General features: G+C 35.3%; 1 protein-coding gene across 5 annotated transcripts in view; it reads left to right on the top strand.

Annotated features, from left to right (window-relative positions):
- The window catches only part of kel (kelch protein), a 232,126-nt gene that overhangs the window by 96,364 nt on the left and 118,741 nt on the right, over nt 1–17,021 (top strand). For 4 of the 5 annotated variants that reach the window (XM_089239608.1, XM_089239605.1, XM_089239607.1 and 1 more), the window contains one exon: nt 13,244–13,419. The exons of the other annotated variant lie outside the window; for it this stretch is intronic. In XM_089239608.1, coding sequence (XP_089095734.1) covers nt 13,244–13,419 — 176 coding nt within the window. The remainder of the gene's footprint in view (nt 1–13,243; nt 13,420–17,021) is intronic. 5 annotated transcript variants of the gene reach the window in all.

Genomic DNA, 17,021 nt, shown 5'->3' with positions numbered 1-17,021 from the left:
GTACACAACCATTTGTCAGCTTTCACTTTTTGTTCACTTAAGTAGTGAGAGGTTGTTTGTCTCTTTCACGAACTATCCTTTTGGGAACAGCCATCCACATGTATTATGCCCGGTTTTTTCTTATGGTGGGTCCTTGTCTGGACACCATAAAAACGTAAGTGTGCTGGAATTGCCTGGAGATGCGACAATCACCAAACAAACATTTAATTATCATGTGTAGTATGTACATGAAAAAAAGTTTAGGTGTCTGAAAGAAGTTTCTGGGAAGTTCTCACGCCTCCCCGGAAACATCAGAGGTTTCCAGGGAGACGTGCGTACTACAGCCCATACAAACATCTGGTTATCTAGTGTATATATACTCTGTATGCTATACCCAAATGACAATCAATGTTGTCTCGCTCCGGGGCAGTCGTATTCCCAGTGACGTCCATGCTAAAATCCAATTTAAAACATCAATAGTCAAAGCACCGCTGTAAGCAACATTCACCTTGGGCGCATTACCAGAGGAGTGTACACAATAATGGAGGGCTGCTCAAGAAGAAATAAAGAAAATATAATAGAAAGCGATTAGCACCCTGTCTACCAGGGAGGCAAGGGAATTACCCACCCATTCCAGACAAGTGGGGGGGGGGGTGCTATTGCCTACTAAACAATAAATATCTATAGCCGGTCATGGTTCGGCTATTCAGTTTAAAAAAAGCGGAATGCCCTTTACTAAAGCTGTTTCAAAACATCCCCAACTCAATGCTAAAATAGTGTTTGCTGCAGGCAGAGTGTTTAAGTAAATGTATATGTCCACAAAGCAATTTCTTTTTCGCCACTAAAACTACAGCTACAGTAAACAGAAAGAAAAGAAAAATTCCACTTTTTTTTTTTTTTGCGGTGCCCCTTTTCTCTTGATGTCCTAAACACATGTTTATTTTGCTTTTTTCCTTGCTAAAAGGAGAAAATATACAAGAAGTTTTCCCTTTCAGTTTTTTTTAAAAAATTGTATTCGATGCTTGGGAAAAAATCAGAAATCTACATAGGAGATTTTTATTTCTGAATCTATAATTCTGTGGGTGCTCCGCCCCGTCATACAAAGGACTGTATGAACCGGCTGCGACGCCACTGGTCTTGACTCTAATTTAGTAACCACATATACACAATTTTGGCAGCTAATTTCAATTTTTTAATTGCTATATGGTGAATATACCTTGGATTTGTCAAACCCTGCTATAAAAATGCATTCTAAAAACAGTGGATATAGGAAATATTAATGTGCCACAAATTATGTACATGTGTCCCTCACTTTACACAATTAACTGGTTCTGCAAAATAATCATATAAGACTAAGTCATGAACAGTGAGTTGCGTTTAATATGGATAAGATATGAAAAAAAATGAACTTGATTCTCAGCAGCAAAACAAATTTTTATAAATGAGTTATTGAAAATGATAAATTTTTCTGCGTGAATGAATCAATAATTTTTATTCATAACTTCCTCAATTAAATTGGATGACCAAATATGTCTGGCAGTGAAAATTGAATTGTATTTCATTTTAATAATAAAACTAACACATATATATATTTCATTATTTAAAAGAATATTCTTGATTATTTTCCAAATTTCACATTATTGATAATATTCTCACTTTAAGACTGCACAGTACCATGTACTCCACAAGGGTGAGGTTGACAGAGCTCCAGCCCTGGGCCCCCCACCCCTAGACATAATTTTTTTTCAGGCTATAAATTCACTACAAATGGGACCGTTAAAAGCCTGTTCTACAGGCCATGTTACAGGTTGCGGGGGGGGGGGGGCATGCACAATATAATCATTTCTGCCATAGGCAGTGAACAATTTCGAATAATTGACTCTCTTTTGAAATGAACTGCGGGACGTACGCATGATCAAACTTTATGAGGGGGAGAAGCACAAGGAAAATCTTCCAACAAAATTTTTGGTTAATAAACCATCACAGGCATTTTGAATTGACAGAAATTGAGTTAGCATACTATGTGAAATTTTTTTCGGTATTGTAATTTTTTTACTATAATATTTGAAAATATTTCTAAGCTGAACTTTTAAAATACATATTTTACTAACCTGCTGTCATTTTTTGTAAATCTGATCAGGTGAGCGTCTTCCGACTTGGAATTCCTCTCGCCATATTAGAAAAAGGAAGCCACAATAATTCAATATTTTCAATCATGATGAAATAGAGAAGAATAAACTCGAAGGAAATGGATGTAGAGACATGAAAACAAATTAATTTAACCCAGAGAAGTGCCTGTTGATAAATTAATTAAGAATTATTGATTAAGAATACCGATTTTTAAATGAAATGAGTTAGGAAAAAAGAGCACCAGCTACAATGTGACTGGGAAGAGTAATAAAAAAATGGTGGCTGCCACGCTGGAAAATTTGTCTACAATAAATTATAGTTTGTACTTTTTCCTCTTTAATTGCTGTGACACGCAAGTTTACACCTTGCGTCTCTATTGAAGTGACAGTGTTTGTCTTTATTCAGATTTGGTTCAGATATTCAAGAATTATTTGTAATCTGTGACTCGAACTTCCAGGCATGTCAGAAAATTCAAATATTCCTAGCATGCTGGTCTTACGCGCTGTGTGCTGGCTAATTCAGGGGAATATAGTAAGTTCATTCAAGTGATGATAAGCCTATTAAGTGCACTAAAAAGTGGGAGATACCCCTCTTCATACAACCAAGAAAAAATTTTCTTTCTGCATTGGAGGTCAATCAGTAATTCCAGCAGCCTACTAAGATCATCATCTACAAACAATGTAGCAGTTTAAGGGTTAAACCCTAGCCAGGAACTTTCATCTTGTGAAAAAACAATGATAGGGAAAAACCACATTATTATTCTGTATTACTTATTTAATTTTTCCCCAGAGTATAAAATGTGCCTCAGACCTCTCAGCGGTTCTCAACCTTAGGGGGGAACCTTATATCCCTCCTGGGATATTCTAGGAAGGCCATGACAAGTGGTGGGGGGACACAGAGAACTGTTAAGAAATGAAGTTTTCAAGTAAAATACACCAGAACGCCACTAATCTGAACTAATTGAGACAGGCTTGTTCAGATTAGCGAAAAGTTCATATTACCTGGGGTTCCTTTTTTGAACATGGCTTTTTTAAAACGGTAATACTAGTGAATAAGAAAATATATATTCAACCAAAGGTTGAGAAACAGGAGTCTAGTGGCCCCACATTTTGCAGTAGGGCCCCCGTAAGCTGAGATCTTTGGCGGGCTAAGATCTTTCAGGCCAAATTTTTCTCGGGTCCTGTATAATGAATTTATAGTGTGAAGAAACAAAAATTAGAATTATCTCATTTAGAGTCCCCGGGCTGGGATCAGTCATCTACTGTGCTTCCCTCTGAATTGGAAAATAATCTGGACTGTGTTTGTACCCTTAAACGATGGTTTTGGTTCTCGTATATGAAGAATGTTTTTTCTAATTTTTTTTATTTTACCTGCACTAATACGTTTTGCCTGCGCTCGTTAATGCAATCAGTAAAGAATTTGGCTCGTTCGTGCACATTTTATTAGAACGACATTTTCTTCTAGTGCAAATCCCTGTCTGGCAATGCACGTAGATTCCGATGGCAAACTGCCAATTTCGACAGTCGCCCCGATCTTTGATCCGACTGAACAAACTACTCCATCAATCACACCCTGCTCCATTCAACATTGTTCAGGTTGTTTGCTCTGTTTTAAGAACACTATTCCTATGCATCGCAGCGCAATGCTGCTGTTGTGCACACAGCGTGATATTGGTCAATAGTGTGTTCAGTATTTTTGCATTCGCAGGACCCGTTTTCAACTAGCACGGGTGCACCCATGGAGCTTGCTTTGGAAAGTTTTGTCGTAAGTGGCAAAGAAACTCATATACGACAAAAAACATTGATGAGGGGGTGGGGGTATAGGGTCACCAGATTGAAGCTATGGGTGGGGATACGGGGGGGGGCAATAAAGACGACCGTCACCCCTCCCCCGAATTAAAAAAATTGGCGTAGGAAGAAGAGCAAAAGGTGGACATTAGCGCCTCCCCACCTTGTTAGGGACAACCTGTATCCACTTATGCTTTTGCTGGGGGAGGGGAAGCATAGGCATACGCAAAATTTTCTCGGGGGGGGGGGGGGGGGGTGTTTCAATTTTTTTTTCTTCTCAAGGAGGGTTTACGTTATTTCCTGCAAAATAACACTATAATCTAAGTTTGATGGGGGGGGGGGGGTTAAAACCCCTCCTTTATGTACACCAATGGGAGGAAGGATTATGTGGCTTGAGTCCTTAGGGTCCAGTTTCTATGGGGCGTTGTATTTAAACCAACTTTAAATTTAAAAGTTTTGAAAAATTTGAAAAATATTCATGTCTTTTTTTTGTTAATTTACTTGCATTCCCCTCTTCATTAAGACCCTCTATTTTATTAACCCAAATCCCCCAGGTGGTCGCAACGCACAGTTTGGGAACAACTGATGTAAGAAAACAGTCCAGCATGGCTTATTTTGTCCACTTTATGTATGATTTATTAGTCTTATATACGACTTTATATATGATTTTAGTTAGCATTTACTTGTGATATTGCGGCTTTCATGCAATATTCAAATGCAACTACTTGGTGGGGAGCAACAATATATTCTTAATGATTAGGTGATCATTGATGTCACTAGAGAGGAAAAGCTAAAAATATTTGCTTTACCATAATGTGCACCTGCGCTACCCATTCTCACAGCCAGTATGATTTTTTTTTCTAAACTTGGCAGTATGTTCTATGTCTTTTTAATCATATTCAATCCATATGAATTCTTTTTTTTAAAAAATATTTTGAGGGATTCACTTTTGAAGATGTGGTTTCATCAGAACTGTTCACATCAGTGTTTTCTCCTCTATTACTTATAAATATTGCCACATAATTCGGCCATCAAGTTCAATTCTAGCTGAAGAAATATCAAATTCATTTTTCCATAACGTCATGAAAGCATGCATTTTCTTCAGAAGTATGCTAGCGTGTTTTTATTTTACAGAATACATGACAGAAGAACAAAAATGTAAGATAACTAAGAGAGAGACAAAAACACACAAAATAAGACACACTCCACCCTCCTGTGACCCTCAAGAACTTGTCCTTCCAGAAGGTCAATAATGGTTTCAAATATCCTTCTGATAAAGCCCCTTGCCTATAAGACATTCTATACACTAGGACTAGGCGATGTATCAATTTATAATAAACAACCGATGTAAGGTCCCACATCGATATTCCGATTTAACAATTTGATTGCAACAATGTATCTCTAATTCTGAAGTCTAACATTGTGATGTAGATTTACCTCACTAGCATGAATGATGTATCAAGGAAATCTGATGCCCTTAAATCGAGTTGAAATCTGCAATGGCCATTTATACTAATGCGCGTGTGCAGTGTATCAAAAATCTGATGTTACATCGAGTTGAAATTTGTGATGTTAATTTAGTGAATACGCATGCACGATTTTTGTTATCCGATAAAGACATAAGCAGGCATAGTAGAAAAAATTTTACAAGCGAGTATGCAGGCATGAATGTCGTCTTCGCTTTCTTTCAGCTAACAAGGAGGACAGAAGGATCTATATTCACAGATAGCTCCATAATTGGTGGAGCCGGATAACCAATTTTCCAGCTACTCAATCGGAAAAAATAAGTCGCTCTCTCTATTATTGAAAAAATAATAATCGGTCTCACCTGATTCTTCGCATGGCCATATCGCATTGCATGAAATCATTGTTTTTTGATTAATTTATTTCACTTTTTTTATCCACAGAACTTATTTTTTTTTATTAGCAGATGCCACAGATATCACTTACTATCAATATATTTTTTATTTTTCTGAAATTTATTTATTTCTGAAGATTTTTTCCTAACTCATGCATGCAATGTTGAATCTATGAAAAGTAGTTATACTCAGAAAATCTATAAAAACAGAATTATATTAGAAATTTTTCATCATGGGAGGGGAATTAGAGAATACACCTTTTAATTTTTCATATTCATTAGGTATGAATTAATTGGAAAAGTTATGATTTCACCTTTTTCTTCATAACTTAGCCCCACATTACTTGTTGCATGGCTCCCACATCCTAGATCAGGCTGGTAACTAGGGTGGGCAACCAGGGTACTGTCTAATTGACCTGAGCTTCCCAAATGGGAGCCCTACAAAATATACACTTATTTTGCATAATAACCCCTTGAAGTGAGGTCCCAAGAAAAAAACTGTCCTGGGAAGGCCCGCTATGCATGGTTTCCGAATTACTGACATTTTGAAGCCTTTGGGAATGGGAAATCAAATTTCCCGAGAATTCTCAGGAATTCTGAAATCGCTTATTTACAGTGAAACCCCATTTACACGACTCCTTCCATTTATACAACATTATTTTCAGCCTAGATTACTCTGTACTTTTCAAACTTAAAATATTTCATTTATGCGCCACATAACTTCAATTACATGACGTTTTCACAACACGAATCCCAAATTTTATACTTAACTAGCTATAATACCCGGCGTTGCCCGGGTTTTCTTCAATGAGGCTTTTTTGGATCACGTGATATCTCCCTCTTTCTTTGAGGGACATGCAAACCGTGTCTAAGTTAACCAATATGGCGACTTCCTGCGCGACTTCATGAAATAAACAAATCTAGATTTAAAGGAACATAGAAACGAATATATATATTTTTCTTTTTTAAGGGGTGCTAGGTATTTCACCTGTTTATCTGCCTGTTTCAGCTTTCAAAAATGCTTAATTGAAGCTGTGGAATTTCTTCGATGTACTTTACGGGGCCCATAATTAATTTTAAAACATCCTAAACTATGAATTTATGCAGTTGAATATCAAAAGACAATACGGAGACATTAATTTTTGCTTGAGAAGATATAAATAAAAAGTTGAAATCAATGTTATTGCATGAATGTCCAACTGAAAAGTAGGTCCGGCTAATTACTTCATATTTGATCTCCTGGGCTTCGTATATCTCTAATCGAACTCAATATTTCAGAAATCTAGAATTCAATACAATTTTTAAAATTATGTATGTGACAGAAAACTCCACAAAATTTCAGCATTTCTACAGTAAAATCGGCAATTTTAACACTGATTTCTATGGGGCATCATCCTTTGCCTTACCCTCAAAGTGATGCTGATGATGGTGTCTATTCAAAAAGCTCTCATTACTGGGAGGATTGAATAAAGTGGCAAACCATTATAAAGGCATAAATATTATACATATACGTACAGCATTAAAGAAACGACAAACCATTGTAAAGGCATATACACGTCTTAAACACATTGCTAGGGAACCACGGTAACCAAAGTAAACGTTCGGAAAGTGATTGTTGAGGCCCAAAAACCATTGTTGCCCTACGTTTTTTTGCCCATTTGGTGCATTTGCCCTGGTCTGACGAAATTTTAAATGCAAAATTTGGCGACGATCGATCTAAAATTGTAGATTTGTATAGAGAACATACACACACACAGAAAATCAATTTTATATATATAGATAATAATATATTATCATTATAAAAATGATCCATGCAGTTGAATGTAGAAGTTCTACAAATCTGTGTCAAAAGGGGTCAATTGTGAACGTAAAACTTTCCCAGGGAAGGAGGCACCAAAATGGTCATCGTAAAGCCATAAAACTTCCTCTCTCAGTCACTTGCAGGTGGTTAGGCAAAAAGGACAAAAATAATAAGTAGAGCCCAGATTATATGCATTTGCATATTTTGGCCTTTTTTAGCATTAATGCATATAAATGCATAAAATCAAAGAATTTTCAGTATAAGTGCATATTTTTGAAGGTTTATTTAAGCTCACTCAATTTTTTTTATAATTTTCCAAATAAATATTGTTCATAATATTTTCATAACATCGATTTTTTTTCCCCTGCAGGTGTAATTTAGTGAATTAATACATATTTATAAAGTATTTTACGAATACTAACTGTTTTATTGTAAGGCTATTTCTAGAGATATGTCAAAGTGTTAAATTTTTTTTAGAAATGGTGTCAAAATTCTTTTCCTACTGGTATTTTCGTTATTGAGCAACTACATCGAACTGAAAATTAAAAAATGCCTGAATAAAAAAATATGTAGAAGTTTTTTGTATGTGCGGTATGTATGTATATATATATATACATGAGGGGATAATTTTTTGTAAATGAATACATATGCACTAAGAAATAGAAAAGATGTCATTTAAAAACACATTTGATTTTTTTGCATGGTGATTTTTTTTAATTGATATTTTCTCATTTTTTATACAAATTTTCGGAATTTTAGATTTTTTCAAGGAACCCTACCATTCTAATGCATATTCTGGGGTGTTGAATATTTTAGAATTTTCAGTGCATATTTTGGCCTTTTAATTGCACATTTTGGTATTTCAAGTGCATATTTTGTATTTGAAGTGCACATTTATTTTAGTGCTTATTTTTGCATTTTTAAGTGCTTATTTTTGCATTTTTAAGTGCTTATTTTTGCATTTTTAAGTGCTTATTTTTGCATTTTTAAGTGCTTATTTTTGCATTTTTAAGTGCTTATTTTTGCATTTTTAAGTGCTTATTTTTGCATTTTCAAGTGTTTATTTTGCATTTTTAAGTGCATATTTTTGCATTTTTAAGTGCATATTTGCATATTTTTAGAGTATATTTTACCACTTTTTTAGTGCATATAATACGGGCTCTAATGATAAGTTTTCATGTATTAAGAGGTTGCAGAGCAAGGAAAGGCAAGAAAGAAAGTATTGGTGGGTATTACGCAATTATTCTCCATGGAAAAAAAGGACCCTTGGCTAGGGCCATGAACTAAGGGGTGCTGATGAGTGAGGAAAATATATTAGGTATTATGCATGTTTGAATGTAGAATTTCGACATTAGAATAGCAGAGAGCTTCAGTCTTTTTCAGAAATGGATGGACCCCACACATAGAATAATTGGGATAGCTATTGACACGCTAAAACACATTTAGAAATCACAACAGGCTTAGAACCGTAACACCATGCCCTTTTTTCATATCTTATCTCTTTCATTCATCTCCTGTGTTTCCACTTCCCCAAAACAGTATAAGGATTTCAGAGTAAGCAAGGTTGCTAGTACAGTTACACAAACTGGAAACTCCTTCCCCTCCATGTTCTTTTTCAATCTATTCTTTCTCCAGCCCCCATATCTCTTTTCCAAGCAATGCTATGCTATAGGTAAAGAAAATTAATTAAATTGTAAACAAATATTCCCATTCATTTTTTTAAAATATTTTATATTTCATTTTCAGTATTAATGTGTCACAACAGTAATTTTTCCGATTTCCTGGGAATTTTTCTTGATATTTCGGGAATGGGAAATTGTAAAAAATTCCAGAGAACAGGTGAACTGGAATTCTCGATCGGAAACCCTACCATATGGTCCTACCATTGATACATTAAAGAGGGACGACCAGCCTCCTGAGACAAAAAAAATTCTCTGAAGAGGTATCTCATTTTCGAGCTCCCCAGTTTATTGTGTCTTCCAACCCCCCACGAAATTGCATTGATCTGGAACCTTAAGAGAGTCCCAACCCTTCTTGTAGGGCCCTTCTATAGTAAATTTGTAGCATGGAAAAACAACACTGGTGATTGCTGTATTTTTCCATGGTGCCCCAACATTTAAACATATATTCACTTAATAACCAAAACATATATACACTGACTGATCTTAGTTTTCCAACTCCCTCTCGTGTCAAAGTCATCCCCTGACCATAGGCGGATACAGAGCAGTGGTATAGCCAGGTTTTTGTCAGTGGGGAAGTGAAATATAATAAGGTGCCTTATTCTGTTCCTCATTTAGGCGCAATTTAAAAAAATTAAGTATACAAAGAAACTTGTTAAAATTTCAATAAAAACTTTATTTGTTTACATGTTTATTTTTCACACAACTTTTTTAACTGACAATAAAAATGTAAATAATAGTTTATATATATATATATATATAGTCATTTAGTGTGTGTAAAAACTACAAGATATGCGGAACGAATAATGCTAAAAAAATTGAACCTTGTCACGACAGTAAAAAAAATATATTTAAGGGTTTCTAGAGCTATGTAATATTGTTTTTATCATGGGATGTTTATGCAACAGTTTTGCATTAATAAGTGAAGCTGAAAAAGTTTGATTAAAATCTACATGATCCACTTCCTCTCTGAGTTTTGACGTGAATTTTTGCAAGAGCAAAATTTTTTCGCCTTTTTTTCATCTTTGAAAAGTGCTCAATTACTTTTTGAATATCAAGCTCATTGGCTAATTTACTTTTTATCGACAACGAAGCCAATTCCACTAATCTTTCTTCTTTCTTGGTCGATCTTAAACAAGATTTTATAATTTTTAACCTGCTGAATGATCTTTCTGCCGAAGCGCTGCTGATTAGCAAAGTTATATAAAGTCTGTGCAATTTCTCCATATTTGGAAAAATTGCATTTATTCCATGTGTAATCATGAATTTTAGCATTATGCTGATATTCAATGATTTTAGAGAGAATACATATACATTAGACATACATACTTTGCAGAGAATACATAACAAACTATGTAGAATTTTTCTTTTCCTCTCTACTGGTACATCTTACTACCAGATCTCCCAGGACCAGAGATATTCAGGTTTTACAGATTATGGCCTTTGAAATTCGCTACTGAATTTAAACTTAAAACAATGTTAAAATAGACATTTATGGCAGGAAAGTTTAAAAAAAAGTCTATCAAAAAGTTTGAAAATAGGCAAAAAAAGGCATTTAACCTGTAAAAGGTTAGTATTGAAGGTTAAGTAGTGTACTAAATAGTACAACTTTTTTAGTACTGAAATAGACAACAAGTGCTGAGAGTGCAATGCAATTATATACTCTTCACAATCACTATACTTAAGTGCAACAGGTTTAATCTTGGTCCAATTGGATTACTGAAAACCTGCTGTGCACAACAAACAAGAATTATGTAATCACGATTAATTTGCATAAAAGTACATAACATTAAATATTTAAGTATTGGTTTTTTAGGATGGCAACAGAATTAACAATATGGAGGGAGCTGACCAGGCTCCCTCAATATGTCAACAAGACCTATAGGAAGGTGAAATTAAACTAAGATCGGTACCAACAGGTATGCAGTCATCTTCCGCTAGTAAAACCAGGTATTTGTGAATCTATACATATAAAATAACATGTCCTGACTGACTGATTCATCATTGTCGAGCTGAAACTGTTGATGCTATAAGTATAAAATTTGGTCAGTATATATAATGTCATTTTATGATGTAAGGACTCGCTAAGAAGGGGTTTCAAAGGTTATATATGGAGAAATCGTGCCCAGATAAATCCTCTGAAACTATAAATACAAAATTTTATCATTTCTTGATGTAAAGACTCGCTAAGAAAGGTTTTTCAAAATTTTACCTTTAACAGGGTCATAATGAGTGTTCATTCATATAGAGAAATCGCATGCCAAGCTAAAACAATAAATATGGAATTTGATCACTAATTTTATTTCATGACGAATCCCTTCTTTGTGCAAAACTCTCTACATATGGGGGAAAGGTTCATAAAAAGGTTCAAAAGTTATATGGAGGCGATCATTGCTGAGCTGAAATTGTTGAAGCGATAAATATGAAATTTGGTTAGTAGTTTTATTTTACTCATTATTAGACTCACTAAGGAGGTATTTTTCAAGATTCAACCTCTAAGGGTGTCATAGGGAATAGACCTCTTTTCATAAAACGTAGTGGTTTTTCTAGGTCATTGTTTCTTAATGTTTCTGCATCCATAGACCTTATTTGGACCGTATTACATTTTTGTTGACCTCCATCTTCATCAGGTCTTTCCCACATCCAGAAGCGAAAAAATTTATATTTATTAAATTGATTTCTGAGTAAATTTATAGTACTCTGAAAAATCCCCAATGAAAAAAGCAAATATACAAGGAAAATACAAAACTCCTTATCAATTTCTACATGTTATGGGTGTTGTCTTCAGAGCATAAAAAGTATCACACTGGCCAAAGATTCCACTTGGATTTATTACCAAATTTCAACTCAGCAAAAAGAAAAGTATGCTTCTGCTTGAGTCAAACGTCGTAACCCGAATGAAGCTGAACATCAATGTGTAAGTCTTCTATAACATCCTGATTGGCTGCTTGCAAAATTTAAATTTTCTTACAATTCCTGTGCTCATAACAAACTTAAGCTGTGACACTGCGATCAGTGGTGTTGGTTTATTGTCTTTTACTAATTTATTTTTAAAGGCCCAAATATATATGCCTTTGTAGAAGTCTAAATCAGCCGTGGACTTTACTTTGTGGGAAACTTCCGTTTCCTAAAATTTGAATCTATGGGTCTCTTGCCAGCAGTGAGCGGCGATGGTAAATTTTTCACATTCTTGTTTTTTAACACAACAAGCATGTTCATTTAATCTAGTTTTTATGGATCTCTCTGTCTGTCCTATGTAACCAAGAGAGCAATTACCACATGGAATGTCATAAATGCCCCATTGTTTATTCTGTGTTATGGCATCTTTAGGGGTTTAAAACTTATGATTTTAGTAGGCATATCTATAATTGTTAGGTTAAACTTTTTGAGAATCAGTTTGATTTTTAGTGAGACTATTGGATCGTAGTTGTGAATTCACATGCTCATTATGTATTAATGTAAAAAATCAATTGAATTTATTAATGTTAAAAAAAGTTAACTGAGTAAGTAAAAAAGTCAGAAATAACTGTAGATTTTTTGTAGAATAAGATAATTTTAATGTGCCCATCAGTATTAATTGCCTAAAAAATATTTACCTAATCAATGCCATAAATTAATGCTGGGGACTCATCATTTTTTTTATTTTAGCTCAATGTATTTTATGATTGCCTTCTTCCTGGTATGAAGTCACCAAAATTGGAATGCATTTAATCGGAATCAAAATTCAGTGAAAACAATGGGTAAAAAAGGGGGGGAACCTACAGAGCAAGATTGTAAGACAAATATAATTTTTTGTATGTTTGAATTATTGTGGCACAGAGCTTAACATACTAAAAAGTTCAAAATCATCAAGAATTTATATTTATATGTTTTTTGCTTCTATGAAAATTTACTGTTAAATATTTAAAAAGATATTTGGTCTCCACATGAAAAAACTACAAATGTTTAGTTTTGTTTTCATATTTTCTAATTGATGATCATCTATAGTATCGGTCTTTCACATTCAAAGGTGCTTTTACCAGCTGCCAATCTTTTGCAATTAACTGATGTCAGAGATGCATGTTGTGAATTTTTACAAGGGCAGCTACATCCAACAAATTGTTTAGGAATTCGTGCTTTTGCTGATCTACATGGATGTTTAGACCTGTTAGGTCATGCTGAAACCTATACTGAACAACATTTTTCGTAAGTAAAAAAATGTTCATGATTTTTTTGTCTGTTTGTGCAATTACTGATATTCCTAGAGTATTGAATGTTTCCTTAATATATCAAATATGAAACAACAAAAATGTTTCAGAAGCCTCTTGAATTCTTCCAGGGAGTTCCAAGTCTAGCATTGCTCAGACTTCAGACACTGGTCACTTTACAAAGTGACCGCAGCATCACTTCTAATGCTAGATTTAGGACCAAGACATATATGTTATATGTGTATATAACTATGAAAATAACTGAATATATATTATGGACAAAGTTTTGTCTTTTTTCAATATTCCAACTATGGTCATATTGCAGACAATGTACCAGTACTGGGCGATGTATCGATTTATAATAAATCACTGATGTAAGTGTAGCATAATGACTTCTATAGGCTACGTCCCATGATTCTTGCATCCATTGTATAATTCTCAAGCAAACTCAAAAAAAAAAAAACATTGGCAAATTCTAGATTAAATCATTTATTAATGCACAACTCCATATTATTAAGTTACGCTCATTAGTTAATTCAAATTTTAAAGTAAATACAATAGCGTGTTCTCGATATATAAACATGAAAGACCTCACCCAATTATGACAGTGACAATCCACACAGGCTAAGAGAATCCTCACAACTTCTCTGAGGAATAAGACAATAATATTGACAAGATCACGAGTCACAAATCAGCACGTCGAGGACATGGCACACAAGGAGATTAGACATTAGTTGACAAGATGAGACACCAAAACCACTAGTATGATCTCGTCACATGAAGATGACCACCACCACTATTTATTGCAAGTTCCACAGAGAACCATGGAAGACCAATTCCTTGACAGGAACATGTAGATAACATCTCAGGCAAACGTCCAACATTAAGAGCTGAACCACTCCATCGTAATCGGAACACTTCAAATACCACAGATGTATTACTCTAAGGAAAGTATAACAGGAAGTCAACTACCTGGACCAGCCAGAATAGTATTTTATGTTTCTGAAGTTAGTTAAACATTGTTAGAGTGGTTTCATGTAATACAAGACAACCCGTATGATGAATGTAGGAAGAATGAATGCCATGCTGCAGCTTCAGCCAGGAGTATTTATAGCGGCAGAGAAGAGGTTTATCGTCTGACCAATTGGCATGCTGTTGGCTTTCGGGGCCTGGAGAAATCGATGACGTCATTCGATGTATTTGCATATGAAGACGTGGCTTGCAATTATCGGAACACTTATTTTTCATGGGTGGCAACAAGCTCAACAAGATGGAGGAAGTTCATGGCTATGGCAATTTGAGATCGTGGAATTTTGATGATGGAACTGAAGCCCATGGGTACCTCCGCCTGTGAGACAAGGTATTTTAAAATAGTGAATACATATCATATAATATATATATATCAATACATTAAAATATTGCAATATTAAACATAAATAAAAATTATATTAACACAAATCCCATGACTCGACCGGATCTTCTCCCGGGGGACCACTTTGTGTTAGGGTTAATGGAACACACTACTTCACCAAACACCAACTGCGGCCATATCGCTATATTGCAATTTACTGCCGTTAATGAGATGGGTTGGAAATGAAGGCGCTGTCTATTGGTGGTCGCCTCAAGTTCGCAAGGGAAAATATCATGCTTATATCCTTTTTTGGGTTCGAACCCAGGACCATGACAGCAACCTTCACAGTGGTAGACTAGCATCTTTCTACCCGAGCATTATAACTTGACCAACAGTCGTTCGATGAATCTTGTATTAACAAGTGGACATTTCTATATACACGTAGCCATCTGGTGGCCTATGTCATTCACGAGCTATTACTTGATTGCTGCCGCCTTCCATGTACGGAGCCTTTCAACATATATATATATATATGCTCCAAGGTTCAAATATTCTATCGGTTTCCATAGTTTAGTTGGTAGAGCACTCATCCGGCAAACGAGAGACCGGGTTTGATTCCTTGTGGGGGTAGAGAGGAATTTTCTTCCTTGTAATCATCATCTCCACTAAGGGAACACACTAGCCCTTGGGGGACAATATGTTTCATAGGGATTACATCGATATCTTGATTTCATGATTTTAAACACGTGATGTATCATCAATTCATATGTCTAACATCGTGATGTCGATTTAGTGAACGTGCTTGCACTATGTTTAATTTAATATCGGTAGAATCTTATGTAATGACACACGAATTGAAGTGATTATGCCTATATACCAAGTGCACTTGCGCGATGTTGTCACATAGGATTCCACCGATATAGTGAGTGCACTTGCACAGTGTTGTTACATCGGATTCCGCTGATATTAAACATTGGGGTTTGAAGTGAGGATCCCAGTATAGCAAGTGCGAAGTTTAATATTGGTGGAATCCGATGTAATAACATCGGAATTGAAATGACAGTGACTAGTAAATACACAAGCGCACAGGCGCAGACATGAAAAGAACATTGTGGGGGCTGAAAATCACCATTCGTCTTGTATATGCGGGACTCAAGCATGAACGTAAGAGGTGGAATAGTGCATTGCATTACGTGTTCGTAAATTATTGGTTCATGAAATTTATTGAAGGGGCTCAAATAGCCTCAGCCCTCACGTTCCAGTGCCTATGTACAAAGCGCAGTATGTATCTTGTAAATCAGATAAGAACATCGCCATACAAATCAACCTACAATGCTGATTTTGAGAGAATTTATTATTTTTTTCATAGTTCTTATTCTCAGAAGTTGAGTGAATTTTCTCCAGTGTATGTCACAAATATTATGTATTTGCAAGACATTTTTTCTAATTTAAAAAAAAAATTTAATTTTTGAAAAACTTTTTTCTGAACTAATGTATATGCAATGTTAAATCAATGGGAAAGGCTACAGTAACTAAATCTATAAGATTGAAATCATCGGAAAGGATCTTTTACGGGAGAGGACATCCAGGAATAAAAAAACATTTGATAAATTTGTAGTTTAATGGGTATGATTGAATTTGGAAAAGAAAAATACAAATACAACGGCACAACAGGCAAATTGCCCAACGAGGTGGCTGACTTAAGAACATCATGGATCCCCGAGCCATTTTTTGGAGGCCCTACCTATTACTACTACACCACACATGCACCCCCCCCCCCGCGGAACCCCCCAACGAATCGGTACATGCGGGAATGTGCGTGTACGTGTAGTGAAACCTGACGTGAAGTTTTGTTGTTTCCCTGTAATGCTTGTTTTGTGTAGTGCTGCCATCTGCCACTAGTTTTTCTAACTATGAGTGAAGTGTTATGATTGAATGATTTATCGTTGTAGGACTGTTGCTCTCTGTGGCGAGACTTTTTAACGGGGTGATCGGCTCGCATTTGCACCTTGAAGTTGGGAACCACAGAAAACCAACTTCAGCCGACAACCACTGTGGGGTTCGAACCCGGATCTTCGCATCGCGAGTCCGTCACTATAACCACTCGACCACCACAGTGGCTTATTATTTATTTTTTTGTTATTAGTATTTTTAACTCTGCCTCACACAACTTAAAATAATGCAAGTTTTCAGATTTAACAATATTTTAACACTTACACATGTGCATTTATTAAAACAGTAGTTATACT

Source organism: Pholcus phalangioides, unplaced genomic scaffold (genome assembly GCF_987345545.1).
Source record: "Pholcus phalangioides strain wild (caught in Gottingen) unplaced genomic scaffold, Ppha-v1.0 ptg000011l_1, whole genome shotgun sequence".
Taxonomy (NCBI): domain Eukaryota; kingdom Metazoa; phylum Arthropoda; class Arachnida; order Araneae; family Pholcidae; genus Pholcus; species Pholcus phalangioides.
Note: the sequence above shows the minus strand (reverse complement) of the source record. Positions and strands in the feature narration are given on the sequence as shown.